Genomic DNA, 16987 nt, shown 5'->3' with positions numbered 1-16987 from the left:
GAAAATTGAGATTTTAAAAACACTACAACCGAATACATTTTCATTGTTTTTTGTATTTTCATACGGTAGTACCAGACGTGTTTTTGCTGTTCTCGTTTTTGAAAATTGTTTTCGGAATAAACTACTGGACACATTTTCGAATCTCAAAAATCCAATCTTGTTTTCTCGTTTTCATTTTCAAAATCGATTTTTGAAAAATCATTTTTAAAAACGTTACAGGACAAGCCCTTAGTATTTTCATTCCCTTTTTCAACTTTAAATCTTCAAATTTTCCTTCTGAGTTTGCTTAGACATCGTGTGAATGGTGTGGGATCAAATCCTTGAGAAATGGAACGAGAGTTTGCTATACTTGCAAAGTCGGTAATTCTCTTTATAGATGGTTTCGTAATTTTTGATACATTCACCATGAAAAGATCAATGCTCATATGTTAAAAAGACAATGGGCACTTTAGACTTTTTACTGAATGAAATTTTAGATGAGTACTGAATAACCTTGTGTGGATAAAAAAATTATTAACAAGGCAATGATATTCTGAAAGCTAAGAAATGGAATTCTACTGTCTTCTCGTTTTTCTTAATTATATCTTTTAGTATCAGGAAGAGGTGTGCCATCAAGGAAGTGCTTGATGAGTGAAAGTGCCCTAGCAGGCTGGTAGCTTGGGACTTGATGCCCTGCCTCCCTCACTGTGGCAAGTGTTATGTCTCCTTCATACACTTGTGTGTAACCACCAACCTGTTGCACAACACAGTACAATATTCAAATTAACTGAACCAAATGATGTTTTTAAAGGGATATTTGTATAAACACAATGCTGCACAACAGAGAAGTTAATTAATTACTTGTCCGCTAAGGAACCAAGCGTGCCATTCGGTCTTGATTGGTAGATTCATCTTCTCAAGAGAATACTTTGTTGAAGTGACTGGAACCCTTCCATCGATATCGCCACTGCAATAGTTATGTTTGTATGAATTGGTATTAGCTAGATTTCACATGATTCAGTCACATTTCTTGCAAATACTGAAATTACAGAGAACAGTTTGTTAGATGAATTAAGAGGAAGTGAAGAAGTTGAAAGTCTACCTAAAAATCCAGACTCGAAGTCCATTATCCATAAACTCTTGTAAAAGGGGTAGTATGGTTGATGGGCTATCTGCCCAGTGTGTGATTACATCACTACATGGTTCCCAGTCATGTGTGAGTTTAGTGACATTAGCGTGGAGAGCTTCTTGAACATCAGGCCGATTCAAATAAGCATACGCATAGTTCTCGCTACACGGATCAAATTTCAGTATCTGCACCACAAAGTAGCACAGTTCATAATTAGCCGGTAGAAAATTAATATAGGAAGAGTTGCGTCTACTTAGATTGGGATGGTTGAACTTACTGAAGACTTTTTGGGTTGGACAGTGAGATTGGAAGAGGCACATGAGGGGGCATAGATGTTATAGATATTAATGAAATAGGTAGCCTTCTCAATAGCAGCAGAAGCGTCATCGCACTCTTTGGGTTGAGTAGTGGCATTGGGTGACAAGTCACAGTATTTTTGGACTTGATTTGCAATTTCATCGGAAATGAGAGCATGGGAAGCAAGGTAGTCATACATCCCTCTTGTATCAGTTTCATCATTAATCACTGCATTCCCAATCTGCATCATATAACAAACAAAATTTGTAGGCAAGAAGTGGGATAGTTGGTGTTTGCAATAATGCAATATGGAGATCTCTGTTCAGTTGTAACTTATTAGTTAGAATTATCAACTACTTAGCTATTATTTACCCAGTGCCTTTACCATGTTTTAGTGAGGCATAAGAAATTTTTTTGTGTTCTCGGCACATGGCCTCAGATTAAAACTCTCGCACATAAAGATGTAAGATATGTAGAAAATTAGAATATCACACTCAAAACCAATTAGCAATGGATGACAATTCTTGACATTCTATGTTGTAAGGCAAAGCTTTACTCTTTAACAAAATCAAAAACAATAGTAATGCTGCTAATGCATGTGCACATCCCAGTGATCTCGCACCTTCTAAAGGCAAACTCAATTAACCAAAGGCCACTTGGGCTCTGAGATTATGACTTTAGGGAAATGGGGATCACATCATGACAGCCCAAAAAAAACAAACTAGTGGGTCAGCCCATAGCATGTGCAGTAATTGGAACCAGAAAGAGAAATGAAGAAAAGGACAGATGACCAAGAGTAAAAGGGTAATGGGCAGTTGGGCAAAATTGCCTAGAGGGACCAAAGCATGATATTCCAATTGCCTAGAGGGACCAAAGCAAGCTCTCCATAGCCTTTATGCCTTTCACTAACTACCAAGAATCCAAGAACATGGCACCAGATCAAGTCTAAATTCTAACTACCAAGAGAATCCTATTTTAGAGAAAGAAAGAAAGAGAGGGACTTACATTTATGCCCTTGAGGTTGATGATGGTTCTATTAGCCTTCTTGTTGTGGTGGAGGATAGTCTGTGCAAGTTGAGGTACATAGTGCCCTGCATAGCTTTCACCAGCAATATAGAACTCCCTCCCCTTATATTCAGGAAACCTCTCCAACCAATTCACTAAGAACACATAATTATCTGCAGCTGTTCTTCTGTCCCCACTTTTATCATAATCTGATGTTATGTTAGAGTATGAAAAACCCACACCAGCAGGAGACTCAAGGAACAAAACATTTGCAGCTGAACAGGAAAAAAGAATTAAGATTAGTTGTCTCGAAACTATGAATTAGTTCGAAAATGTGATCAATTGTATTAGATCAGTTAGTACCATAGTTCCATGAAAATCTATTTCTGTAAAGGGTTTTGCCATCGCTATGGATACGGAATGGTCCGAGCTCAAGCATTGCTCCATAGGCAAGAGAGGAACATCCAGGTCCTGTAAGATATACATCATCAACAATGAGTATTGCTCCATATCAAAATTTCTCAATTTTGTGAATTTAGTTGATTAGAGTAAGCTCTTGAGGTTTACTCAAGCGGTGAGGAAGCGTGAAAATATTAGGACTGTTGTAAAGCAGAATTTTTTTTTTTTGTACAGATTATAATAGTAATGATAGAAATGAGAAAAGGCAACAAATAAAACCATTGTAAATTAGGCCTATGGGTAGATTAAATATGTGTTTAACTGTTTGACCACAACATGTGCGTGTAAATGATTTGAGTTGCATGTTATCAATATATCAAAGAACTTTTCTCAACGTTCGTTTTTAAATTAGAGTTTTCAACAAAAAGATTTATAACTACAATATGAACGCCGAGATATCCTCTATAAGATTAAATTCTGGGATTTGAGTCCGGATATCGAAAAAAGATCGAGGTGGCAGGAAGCCATCTGGGAAAGAGGCATGATATGATCAAATGTGTATACAGTAAACTATCTACGTATAACCGATTGTCAATCGTTGATTATCTTATAATATGATCAAGCATCAACAGTTCACAGTCGCTCGCGGGCATCATCAGTAAGAGTTCTCGGATGCCAAATCAGAGTCACATGTATAATAATTGATGCAGGTTTGTAAAGCAAGCAACGAAGTAACTAATAGTTAGTTGTTTTGCGCCATCAATTAATAATTGATGAATAAATATAGTATTTGTCACAAAACTGCTATTCTTCTTTTTATAATCACCTCCAGCCTAACATAGTTTTGGAACCATCATGCAAAGATGTGTTTCCTACTACAAAAAAGAGAGAGTAGAAGCTAGCATGACACCAGAATGATCAAAATTTTCATTTATTTCATTATAGATTCACCAAAAAAAACAAAAAAAACTATATCAAGTTCAAACAAACTATAACAGCACCAGTTGAGCTGGTGACATTGACACGCACATTGGAAATTTAGAAAGTAGGATGTGATAAATTACCTCCATTGAGCCATAGAAGAAGAGGCAAAGAATCCTTGGCCTGCTGATTGTCAGCTTCAGCAAAGTAGTAAAAAAGTGCACGACCTGCTTTTTTATCCACAGTAACATACCCACCATACTGACTGAACTTCACCTTGGGTTGTCCAGGCAAGCTTTTGATCCGATCTTTCTCCTTCAACCCTTCTTGGGGATGAATGCTGGTTGCGTTCGCATGAAGAATCGCCTCGAATGGCTTCGTGTCGATGCCTGCACTTTCGGAATTCAGCTTGGACTTGTACAGCTGAGAAAGCGCTTGTGAATGCTTGCTCCCATGGATTTGAGCTATGGAGAAGCAAGAAAGAATGAGAAAGGAAGAGAGAAGAACCAAAAAAGGCTTGGGAATATTCATTCTAAACAATTAGTACTTTTTGAAGGAAAAGAAAGAGGCTTAGACTCTTATGGGGTTTGGAATCCAACGAAGAATGATTGTTTTGAAATGTGGAGGGGTTCCTACTTAAAATCCAATGGTCGAGAGTGTATGAGAGGTCACTTCATTTTTATATAGGGACATTTTCCACAAAGACTGTGGAACAATCATGTTATACCATGTGAGTAGTGTTTCGGAGTGCTTGGTTCATTTAACAGCACACATGCAATTCATATATATAATGAGAACGGATCCAACCTGACAAGGAATAAGCTACAAAGTACAAACCCAATAGCTTATAGCTAGAAGGTCCGGCTTCTAAGGAAACTTATTCTTTGAATTCTTCACTATTATAGAAATTTATTATCATTAGTTAGTTTTCTTTGTCATGATTAGCTTGTCAATCTAAAACTTTGTCAGAGTTCGAAATGACCATAGCAATTTAATTAATATGGGATGAGACTCGAAAATTAATTGATAGACCGTTTGCTTTGTTGTCTTGTTAGTAAAAAGAATATGTGGTTCTAGTAGGTATACCTACTAGCTCTCTCTTGCTAATCACTCTTAATCATAGAAAATATGCACATTATGGTATTCTTAGGGAAACACTGTAAAAGAATCTTGTAAATTCCATCCCTCAAAAATAATTTTCTCACAACTCCATTAGGTAAACAAAACAAGATTTTAACTCTTCTGTACTCAAAAAAATGAGAGTGAGATCTCTCTCTCTCTCTCTTTTCTGGTGACGGTGAACCCTAAATCTAGAATTTTGTCCGTCAATCTCCTTAGATTGCACACAGGTCTCTCCTTCTCGTGTTGCATGTCCGGCGTTCTCCTAAAGTACGTCGCTCTCTTCCTTTCAACCCGTGAGTTGTTATACCTTGTTCTCTTTGGCTTGCCGATGAGTGTCACTCGGCGTAGCTAGCTAGGAGTGCTCTTGATCCGGGAAACAGGTCTCTAGTAGTCTAGTGGTTTCTTGATGGCGGCTGCTTTGGGTTACCGACATGATAGATGCGGCTATGCATCTTGCTATGTTTCTTGCTATTTGTCTTTTTGATATTTTTACATCGGCACATTATACTTCTCAGTTAAATATTCACGTTGAAAAGATAATTAAGTACAACTCCAATTGAAAACAGTACTTTTATAATTGATTTGCCCACGTGAAAGAACCGGCGCCACCCAAAAGGTTAAACAACTACGTACATATCACCATTTAGTTGCGGGGATCGATCGATTTCATATATTATTGCAGAAGCTAGCTAGTGGCAGTTCAATTTCAATCCTATCCACCAAGTTCCCATGCATGAATGAATGAATCAATTATACCCGGAGAGATATCAGTAACTGTAATTGTTAAACTGCTCTCAACTTTTCGGTCAGCAATTTCAACAGCCAAGAGTGATCATCACGTCAAATATGCAAATTCCAACAGACTCAATCCTTATTTTTTTAAAACGGTTTATTGAAAATGACGAGAGAAAAAACTACCTTCATAAAAAAACAAACAAACCGATTCAAAAAATAAATAAAAAAACAAACAAACAAACTTTACATACGTAACTGGATTTGGTTTCTGATACAATACAATCATTGAAAATGGAGGTTGGCACTAGTGTCAGCGTGGAGCTTCTGTCCTTCGATATTTTTCATACTTGAAAATGGCTGGGATATGGACTACATTCTATGTATAATTCAATAATTGTATCCGTGATGGGACGAACATTTATGTTTGGCATTACTTTCGTGGATGATTTTTTATATTGCTTCTGCCGAAGGGAACTTCACATAGTTCCATACAGAATACGTAAACGCATTTTTGGGGTAACTGAACAACTTGCAACTATTCTTCATAATAATAAAGATCCATTTGGGCACAAACCTGCCCGCTACTAATTATATATCAAAGTGTTACCAGATCGATCACAGAGTTAGTGCAACTCTAATGATCTGTTGATTTGGGACCTAGCAAAGTCATTGCAGGGTACAACTAGCCAAGAAATTAACGTTGGTAGTCACCGTTAGATCTTAATTCCAGGGTAGAAAATAATATTTTTAGATTCGAGATTATTTGTACCCAATTTTGAATCTAGACGCAAAGGTAACTTATTAACAACATCGATAATCAAATTGTCAATTCATGACTTCATAGTTAACACAAAACAAATGCATATGGTCTAAATTAGATCTCAATCAATTTGCAATATTCCATCCACAGATTCACTAATTGAAATATACTGTAACGCGCGGTTGTTCTTTTTCAAAGAGTTGAATAATTGTCAAGCAGATGAGGTTAATATGTTTGTCCGTGATGCTTATTTTGATGTGATAAGAGTTGCTCAAGCTGTACAAGAAAAACAAGCAAAAGAAGATAAGAAAGGGAGATGAGCAAGGACGGCTTGCCATCTTTGACAAACATATTATGAAAGAGACGAGTCTGTTTCTTTGGCAATTCTTTGTCACAAACTCAACAGAATTGCCAGAACACTTTACAAATAATGGAATGAAAATGAATTTTGATTTGTATCGATTATGGCCAAAAGAGAAAAGCAGTTTGGATCGAGTGCTGCTGGAAAAATAATGTTGAATAGTATGTACAAAATTGATTTTGTTTTGTATCGATTTCAATGGAATCTGCTTAAAATTACTTTTTGTTTCCCAGGGGTCTTGCAATGACTCGATGTACCCTTCATATAGTATTTAATGAATCTAGAGTCTTAATGTTCACCTGGTCAGTAATTGATCATAAAAAGTAGACTGAACCATCTTTGGATGTAAATCTAACGGTGGAAATAATTATTTTTAAATTGATTTGTTTTGCTCTTCACTTTTGAGTATAAATTCAAAATTGAACACAATTTCCTTACCCTTTTTTTTTCCTTGATCAAAGAGGGTGTCAATCCACTAAAAGTGAATAGGAGGAAACATTACAACTGTGACACACCCGATAACCGGAATGAGCCACGAATGAAAAATCTAAAGCAAAATCCTAGACTAATCAAACGTAATGTAACCATGGATTAAGCTCCATGTAACATGTATCAAATAACCTTGACACTATCAGGGAAACCTCCGAGCGCAGCCAAGAGTTTATTATTCTTGAACCAGAGGCTCAATTAAAGAAAAAAATAAAAATGCTAGCTTAAAGTCTAAACAAATCTAGATTAAAAAAAGGACTAAATACTGTTTAGTCCTTGAGCTTTCGACCAAAAAACACTTCAGTCCCTGGCCTTCTAATTTCACACGTTTAGTCCTTGTACTCTCAAATTTTGGACCAATAGGTCCTTTCCGTTAGCCTCCGTCCAAAACCTCCGTTAAGTAGCTGACGTGACAATTTATTCCTAGCTAAAATGTCTATTCTACCCTTACTTTTTTTTTTAATTTATTCTTTTATTCTTTTTTTTTTATTTATTCTTTATCTTTTTTTTCTTTTTCATTTTTTCTATTTATCTCTTCTCTCCTCCTTCACCTGTACAGCTACACCTGCATTGGGCCACCGTCTGCCACAAACCGTAAGCGCCAGACCACCGCCTGCAATTAGGGCTGGGCTCGGGTCGGGTCGGGCCCGAAAATCAGTAAGACCGAGACCGAGACCGAAATTATCGGTTCGGGCCGGTTCGGGCTTTTTTCGAAATCAAAACCGATAGAAACCGAACCCATTCGGGCCGGTTCGGTCTTTCGGGCTTTTCGGGCCCAATTTTCAGTTCAACAAACTTTGCCTGTTTTCCCCTGTTTTCCAAACTGCAGTTCTGCACTTCTGGTACCTGGAAGACTAGAAATCTAGAATGCATATCCAAATATCCAATTATCTCATTAACATAACAATAATCATGCAGTACTACAAGTTTATACTTCATAGCTTACAACACAAACTCACAAATACATTGTCTGATTGTCCAAAAGGTTAAAAATTTCTGAATTTACAGACCAAAAGGTTAAAAATTTCGAACCTTGAGATAGAGAACGCCGCCACCCAAATCAGATTTATTCCTATCGCTTTCGGTGAACTCGAGCCGGGCTTCGTTGTCGGAAAAGCAAGCTCCTTCCCATTGAATCGAGTAGTTGTAAGGGGTCACCGACCCGATAAACGACGACAACAAATCCACGGCACTGTGGAAATTGTTGAGCACCGGCCACGATATCTGACGTGGCAGCACCGGAAGGACGTCCTCGAGCCGGGCTTCGTTGCCGGAAAAGCAAGCTCCTTCCCATTGAATCGAGTTGTTGTAAGGGGTCACCGACCCGATAAACGACGGCAACAAATCCACGACACTGTGGAAATTGTTGAGCACCGGCCACGATATCTGACGTGGCAGCACCGGAAGGACGTCCTTGATTGTTGAGCAAGTATCGACACTGAGAGGGAGAATCTGAGATGGTATCGAGTATTGACTCGATCTGAGAGAGAGATACTCGATCTGAGAGAGAGACTGAGAGAGGGAGGTATCGAGTATTGACTCGATCTGAGAGAGAGACTGAGAGAGGGAGGCTGAGGTGAGTGAGGTCGGGTTACTCGACCTGTTTTAGCGTTTTTTTTTTTTTTTTTTATATTTAACATATTATTATATCACCCAATCAAGGACTGACATGTGGCAACTGCTACAGTATCGGGTCGGTTCGGGCTTTCGGGCCCTGAAAATGTGAAGCCCGAGACCGAACCGATTATATGAAATCGGGTCGGGCTTTAGACCGAACCGAAAATTCCTACATTAAAACCGAACCGAATCGAGCTTTTTCCCTCGGTTCGGGTCAGGTCCTCGGTCTTTCGGGTTCGGACGCCCAGGCCTACCTGCAATAGACCGCTGCCGGCATCGGAACTCCACAGTCTACCTTAGATCGCCCCCGCCTTCATCGATCTCCCACCTAACGCCCATCACAACTTCAACCCCTTCGCCGATCCCATCGATTCTCGCAGCTCCGATGACGACTTCTTCTCTGACGCCGCCTCCGATTCCAACCGTGACGTCAGCTGCTTCGCCACCGATCTCTTCGACCGTCGCGCCTCCTCCGATCATCCCCCCAGCGACTGCGTCCTTGTCTCGGGATCTACCAAAACCCACCCAACCCCAAAGCACCAAAGTCTGATCTTGTGATCTCAAAGGTATACACACATCTGTGATATCGTCTCGCTTGCAATTTTGGATTCGAGTAATGTTGGGGTTTAGTTTTCGATTCTGAAAATTTGTTAGGGTTAGGGATTCAGGTCCAATTGGTTTCTGATTTGGTAAGGGAAGAATATACTCTTCGATACCGTAACAAACTGACTAGCTGATTTGATTGTTGGTGATTAGATGATTTTGATGAGCAAGAGGAGGTGCTGAGGCAATTTGATTTGAACACGGCGTATGGGCCATGTTTTGGGATCACCAGATTTGCACGGTGGGAGCGTGCCTGCAAGCTGGGGATGGATCCATATCGATCTTCTTGATGAAAATCCCAGATCAAGACCCATATCCATCCATATCGAGACCCATATCGATCTTCTTGATGAAAATCCCAGATCGAGACCCATATCGATTTGTCGGGCCCCTGCAAATTCCTCTTTCTAATGTTGGAGTAATTGCTCAGACTTGGAGATGGTGGGTGTTCTGCTTAGAGATTTGAATCTTGGAGATGATGGTGTTCTGCTTCACATTGATTTGGTTGCAGGAAAGCAGCGATTAGGTGGCTTTGCTCTTTCTTGATTGTGAACAATTGCCCTGACCTTGAGGATGTTCCGTATCTGAAGCGAGACGTTTTAGGGAGTTCAATGCCTTCTTGATGATGAACTGGTCTCTGGTGGCCATGATATTAGTGATGGTGGACTTCTAGTCTATGCCGTTGAGATGGCATTTGCTGGGAATTGTGGCATTAATTTGGATGAAAGTACCTTCTTTCATAAGGGACATATAGGAGGAAGTGGCAGTGAGGGGGGTGTTGCAGTAGCCTTTGGCTGCAACGTGGGTAGTGATGGTGGTGGCAGTGGCGAGGATGGGGTTGAAGTGTGGCGGCGATGGGGAGGGGAGAAGAGATGAACAGAAAAAATAGAAAAAGAAAAGAAAGAATAAATCAAAAAAGAAAAAAGAAAAAATTATTTAAAAAAAGGAAGTAAGGGTATTATAGACATTTTGACGCATAATTAATGCCATGTTAGCAACTTAACTGAGTTTTTGGACGGAGATTAACGGAATGGACCTATCGGTCCAAAATATGAGAGTACAAGGACTAAACGTGTGAAATTAGAAGGACAGGGACTGAAGTGTTTTTAGGGCAAAAGTTCAAGGACTAAACAGTATTTAGTCCTTAAAAAAACCTAAAAACAAACTGAGTCCAACAAAGCAGCCCCAACCCAGCAACATGGAGACCCAATATGAGGCCCAGCACATCAGCCACAGACCAGGATCCTTGCTAAACCCGCCTGAAGGCCTCCCGTCGTCCACCATTGCTACCATCATCCACCACCTCGATCTAGACAAAAAGGGGAGGAAGAAACCATCATTCTTCATCTGCTAGCCAAACCGGAAAAAACAGCGGCCGCATGACCATGAGAAGACCACCACGAACCCAGCCATGTTCTCCAACCCCAGTGTGCATGACCACATTTATCATCTCGAGCCGCAAGGCACATCAGATCAGACTCGATCCAGGGTGCTTATTCGCCCCCACGCTTACCTCCCACCCTGAAAGGGCAGTAGATCAACTTGAAGAACAAGGAGACCCGTCCGACGACGACATCAAGGCGACACGCCGTCGAATGGAGGAAAAAGGGGATGGCGGCTGTTCCTCGGGAGAGAACTAGAGAATAGCCCTAGCTCTATTGGTTAATCTCCTTAGTTAATCACTGACTATAATAACAACAGTAAATTTTCTTAAGAGAATTTCTTCTCCATGCAAGGTCCTCAGATCTTTTTTTTTTATTATTATAGAATTAAAAAATTCATTAATTCAAGAGATTACAACAACGGGGATAACTCCATAAAATCCCAACTACTCCAACTAGAAAAGAGGACATACTCATATCCCTAATGTAGAACCAACGGTTACATATACCATAAGCTGATAGAGGCTCAACTATAACCACATGAATCACCCTATCTTCCGGGCTACAAACAATCAACCTATCCCAGAAGTCCCTATACATCCTTACAACCAAGCTCAAGAAGAAACTAACCCCTTCCAACACCATATACCAAAACTACAATATACGTGTAGAGGCATCTCCCTATTACATTGACAACAAGAAAACATCGAAATTGAAACAATTAGTCCCTAGAGATGACACCATAACAATTGCACAACCACGAACCCAAGACAACCAAACCCTCGCTCAAGTGAGGAAGGAATTACTAGACCAAACAAAAAACTAGAAAATGTTGAAGGAAAATCAAGTTTAGTGTGCCTTATCAAACTAGGAATAGGAATATGAGAGAAGGTTCTAGATTTCCCAATCCTACACGGATTGGTATTCCTTGTATTATTAGAACTAGTACTTTGTAATCCCTATATTTAGGGCTCCTATTCTCAATAATAATACACATCTCTCTCTACAATTCTCTCTCGAATCTATTATACTTAAACACGTTATCAGCACGAGCCCTAACCACAAAACAGAAAACCAAAACCAAAACCCGAAGATCTTCTTTCACCACCACAGCACCTAGCCCGAGCTAGCCGAGACTTCGCTGCAGCCTGCCTTCGCGCGCCCCGCGCTACACGCCCCTGCGCTCCCTCGCTGCAGCCTGCACGCCCGTGCACTTGCAGCGCTATATCACTACCCTTGCAGCCCCTGCTGCCTTGCGCGCTGCCCCTGCAGCCTTACCGCAAGTCTGCTGCCCCTGAAGCGTCCGTGTCCTCCAGCTAGCTTGGCTAGCGTTCCTGCGCTACGCTACCAACTGGCAGCAGCTGCAAACTGCAGCCCATAGCTGACTGCACACTCTGCCACACCTCTGCTGCTGCCCCTGCAGTTTGCCTCCGCTGCTCCTGCACCACTACTACCACCGCAGCCCCTGCTACCCCGCATTCGCTGCACGACTCTACTCGGATTGCTTCGCTCCATCACGCCTGCATCGACACGCGCGTGATCCAAATACATGTAAGTATTCAAAAGAGTAAGTTTTGAAGTTCCTATAATTCGGAATTTATATTTCTTTTTTTTTTTTCTCGGGGACTTAAAAACCTCCCTTCTTCTACATCCCACCTTTCTTATAACGTGGGTTCGATTCTTGAAAAGCGGAATCGTGGGGATTCACGCAATTAACGAACTAAGAGCGTTCGTAAGACTTCGGACTAAGAGCGTCCGTAAGCATCGATTTAACGAACTAAGAGCATTCGTATGCTACGGACTAAGAGCGTTCGTGAGCATCTATTTTGACCATTCAAACATCATTGTTTCGGTCTAATCCAATCATTCTTGGAAATCTTATTAGTTTTCGTGGAAGCATTGACTCCGAAACTAACTTGTTCTTGTTTCATCTTTCAGGATGTCAAACATGAACAAACTCGATTTTGTTCCATTGGATTATGCAGGCAAAAGGTACTTAATTTGGGTCACTGATGTCGAGATCCACCTTATTGCCCGTGATTTATTGCATACAATCCAAGAGCTTTGTCCTATAGAAACAGCTCCAGACCCTCAAACTGAGAAAGATAATTCCAAGGCACTTGCCTTCATGAAACGTCACATGGATAGTGACCTACAGTTTGAGTTCATAAATGAGGATAGCGCCATAAAGCTTTGGCATGCGCTTCGCGAATGATATGGCAATGTTCGTGACTCCATACTTCCGAATACAGAAGCAGAATGGAAAGATCTTCGCTTCTCTGAATTTGACACTGTCAGGCAATTTTATTCAGAAGCTCTCAACATCAGAGCAATGATGCGTCTCTGTGGAAAAACAATCACAGAAGACCAATTGATTGAGAAAACCCTCAATACCTTCCCCGTCTATGCTATGAGGTCCTCTGACTTACTCCGGACTCATGTAAATGCAAGACGGATCACAAGTTTTCAACAGCTTATTGAAGCTATGGCCACTACTGAAAGACATGGCAATGAACTTGTGAAAAGAAGATTTGATAGGCTTCAAGATAGCTATCAAGAGCATCGTCCTATGGCTAGAGAAAGTCGCCATAGACGTCATGATCCATACGATCGAAATGCTCAAGAAGGTAATCGCTTAAGGCGACAATCACACGACCGTAGGAGACGTGATTTTGAGGGAAATAGGGTTGGAAACCATGGAGCCAACGTTGGCCATGGGCACCACTTTCCAACACCACCAGTCCTAGGGACTATGCATATTGCGCCAATGCGCCTCAATCAAGGGAGAATCCTCTTTATGATGTCTATTTCTGATATGGAACGTCTGATCAATGGACCTGAATTTGCAATGTACCTACGAAGGTAGTCGCATCAGGGTGATCAAGACATCGAGTTCACAAAGACTTTAAATCTGGCGATGAAGACAAAATGCCGCAGATTTTTATAGTCTTTATTATTTCCAAGAATCATGTAATGGCAATTATGCCTTAAATCAATAAAATGACTTATTGTATTAACTCTTTCCCTCTAGGCGTACTCAAGAGTAATTGTGATGTCTAGGCAAGGTTTGATCTGAGAGAACGGTTTTAAAAGTGAGCAACGCTCCACCAAAATCTCGCCTTACCTTACCTGGTCACAACCAAATTGAAATTACCGAACGGATTGAGTGACAACGATTTGTCTACGGTTTGATTTTTATGCTGGATTAGATTTTGGTCAAGAAACTTTGATGTAATCATTGGCTATTATTAATAAAGTATCGATTTATTTTTCATGTCATGGACATATTTTTTTCGAACTTTATTACTTAAAAGATATAAGAACCAATGGTTTTCATGTGGAAACACATTGTGAGAATGGACAAGAGTTCCTTTGCATCACCTCTAATGACTACGGACATAAACGAGTATTAGAGAAACTTATGTGTCGATCTAGTGGGTTGTATGCAACCACTATTCGAATCATTGAATCCAATCATGTTATGAGAGATGATTTATGGGATTCTGACACATATAGGCTTTGGCATGACCGTTTGGGACACCCAGGTCGTGACATGATGATCCGTATATTAAAGACTTCACACGGACATCCATTTTTCAGAACGAAAAGAAGTAAAAATCGGATTTTGGACACCGAAAGAGCATCTGCGCCTCACGGCGCCGTTCACCCCCAATACCGGCCATCCTTGGCCGACGCCGCCGTCCCCCTGCGGCCTCAGTGTGGCATTGACGCCACCTATGCTCTTTCCCATCCAAATTTTACTTCTCAAGTCTTTTGTGACTTCGTGGCTCAACCAAAATCCTCATTGGTTGTTTCTAAAGCCCATATTTCGTTCTGCAAAGCCTGCTCTTTAGCAAAGTTAGGATCGAGACCATCCTATGCAAAGGACACCAAAGAAAATATACCATTCTTGCAAAGAATCCAAGGTGATATTTGTGGACCTATTCAACCATCATGCGGACCATTTCGATATTTTATGGTATTGGTTGATGCATTGACACGCTGGTCACATGTCATGCTATTGTCCACAAGGAACGCTGCATTTGCTAAACTCCTAGCACAAATAATTAAGTTAAGGGCTCACCACCCTGATCATCCTATTAAGTCTATAAGATTAGACAATGCTGGAGAGTTTACATCAAAGACTTTTGATGATTATTGCATGTCCATTGGGATTGATGTTGAACATCATGTTCCTCATGTTCACACCCAAAATGGTCTCGCAGAAGCCGCCATTAAACGACTACAAATGGTCGCTTGGGCATTGGTAATGCGCACCAATCTCCCTATTTCTGCTTGGGGCTATGCAATATTGCATGCAGCTGTGCTTATTCGTCTGAGGCCCACTACCACTCAACCCTTTTCTGCGTCCCAGATGGTGACTGGGTATGAGCCTAATGTCTCACACTTACGCATATTTGGGTGTGCAGTTTATGTGCCAATTGCGCCACCACAGCGCACCAAAATGGGTCCTCAAAGACGATTAGACATTTATGTTGGATATGATTCTCCAACGATTATCCGCTACATAGAACCCTTGACAGGCGATCTCTTTACCGCTAGATTTGCGGATTGTCACTTCGATGAAACAGTCTTCCCGTCGTTAGGGGGAGATAAGAACATCAATGTTCAACAGGAACGACAGGAATTGTCGTGGTCTGTCCCCACTCTGTCTCATCTTGATCCCCAAACCGCACAGTCCGAAATTGAGGTGCGGAGAATTCTCGATCTTCAGAACGTAGAAGAATCGATGCCTGATGCGTTTTCTGATATCGCTAAAGTGACGAGATCACACATACTTGCTGCAAACGTGCCTGCAAGGATTGATGTCCCTAAAAGTAGAGGACATGACGCCAACTCAAGAATGCATGAGCATGGCGCCAACGTCCCATCTCTCAATGATGGTGACGTTATGGCTAGGCCCACGGCTCCCGCCAGGAAGTGCGGGAGGCCCATAGGTTCGATGGATTCTCGCCCAAGAAAGAAAGCGAGTTTGGCACAAAATAATCCATTAATCATCGATATAAATAATCCATCTCATGAGAATATTCCGGATTATGGTTATGTCCAAGAGACATCATTGGGGGACGCTCCAATGTCAGAACCAACTCCAGAGAATAGAGAGATCTTCATAAATTACACTAGTGTACATGAGATGATGGATAGAAATTCTATGGCGATTGATGATGCATTTGCATATCATATTGCGAAAGGGATTATAGAATATGATGATATCGAATCTCGCTCTGTTGAAGAATGTCAACGAAGAGCAGATTGGCCTAAATGGAAAGATGCGATCCAGGTTGAATTGGATTCACTAACAAAGAGACAGATATTTGGGCCTGTAACGCAGACACCCCCAAGTGTAAAGCCTGTTGGCCATAAATGGGTCTTTGTTAGAAAGTGTAATGAGAAAAATGAGGTGGTAAGATATAAAGCCGCCTTGTGGCGCAAGGTTTCTCCCAACGCCCTGGAATCGACTACGAGGAGACATATTCTCCCGTAATGGACGTTATAACGTTCCGCTACCTTGTCAGTTTGGTAGTTTCCGAAAAACTTGACATGCAGCTTATGGATGTGGTTACAGCATATCTCTATGGGGATCTAGATTCAGAGATATATATGAAGGTTCCAGATGGACTTCAATTACCCAAATCAAGTGGCTCTAAACCACGGAGCGCGTTTTCAATAAGATTAAAACGCTCACTATATGGATTAAAACAATCCGGACGGATGTGGTATAACCGTCTAAGTGACTACTTGATTGGGAAGGGATATATTAACAATGAAATATGCCCATGCGTGTTCATTAAGAGAACAAGTTCCGGATTTGCAATCGTAGCAGTTTATGTCGATGACATGAACCTAATTGGAACTCTAGATGAGTTGAAGGAAACTGCTAAATACTTGAAATCCGAATTTGAAATGAAAGATCTTGGGAAAACACGGTTTTGTCTCGGTTTAGAACTCGAGCACCGTAGTGATGGGATTTTGATCCATCAGTCTGCATATACTCAGAAAATTCTAAGGCGCTTTAATGAAGATAAAGCGAAGCCTGCGAGTACTCCCATGATCGGCCGTAGTCTTGAGCCCGGAAAAGATCCGTTTCGTCCAAGGGATGAGGACGAAGAACCCTTAGAGGCCGAAGTGCCCTATTTGAGTGCAATAGGCGCATTATTGTACTTAGC

At 40.9% G+C, this 16987-nt stretch overlaps 1 protein-coding gene across 1 annotated transcript; it reads right to left on the bottom strand.

The window, feature by feature from the left end:
- Positions 1-428: 428 nt before the first annotated feature.
- Positions 429-4445, bottom strand: LOC133717061 (serine carboxypeptidase-like 40). Its single transcript, XM_062143688.1, has 7 exons — positions 3874-4445; positions 2774-2881; positions 2411-2685; positions 1386-1646; positions 1082-1293; positions 841-946; positions 429-733 (listed from the first exon to the last, which is right to left on the bottom strand). The coding sequence occupies exons 1-7, from the start codon at positions 4259-4261 to the stop codon at positions 575-577; spliced, it is 1509 nt and encodes a 502-aa protein (XP_061999672.1). The 5' UTR covers positions 4262-4445; the 3' UTR covers positions 429-574.
- Positions 4446-16987: the final 12542 nt, after the last annotated feature.

Source organism: Rosa rugosa, chromosome 6 (genome assembly GCF_958449725.1).
Source record: "Rosa rugosa chromosome 6, drRosRugo1.1, whole genome shotgun sequence".
NCBI lineage: Eukaryota > Viridiplantae > Streptophyta > Magnoliopsida > Rosales > Rosaceae > Rosa > Rosa rugosa.
This window is presented reverse-complemented; position numbering and strand designations above follow the sequence as displayed.

What these genes read in the sequence shown, in the direction of transcription:
- LOC133717061 (XM_062143688.1), bottom strand. Translation starts at nt 4,261, where the DNA reads ATGAATATTCCCAAGCCTTTTTTGGTTCTTCTCTCTTCCTTTCTCATT. An exon ending in TCCAACCCAAAAAGTCTTCA is followed by an intron (nt 1,294 to 1,385) that starts GTAAGTTCAACC and finishes TTTGTGGTGCAG; the next exon opens with ATACTGAAATTTGATCCGTG. An exon ending in CTTCGAGTCTGGATTTTTAG is followed by an intron (nt 947 to 1,081) that starts GTAGACTTTCAA and finishes TAACTATTGCAG; the next exon opens with TGGCGATATCGATGGAAGGG.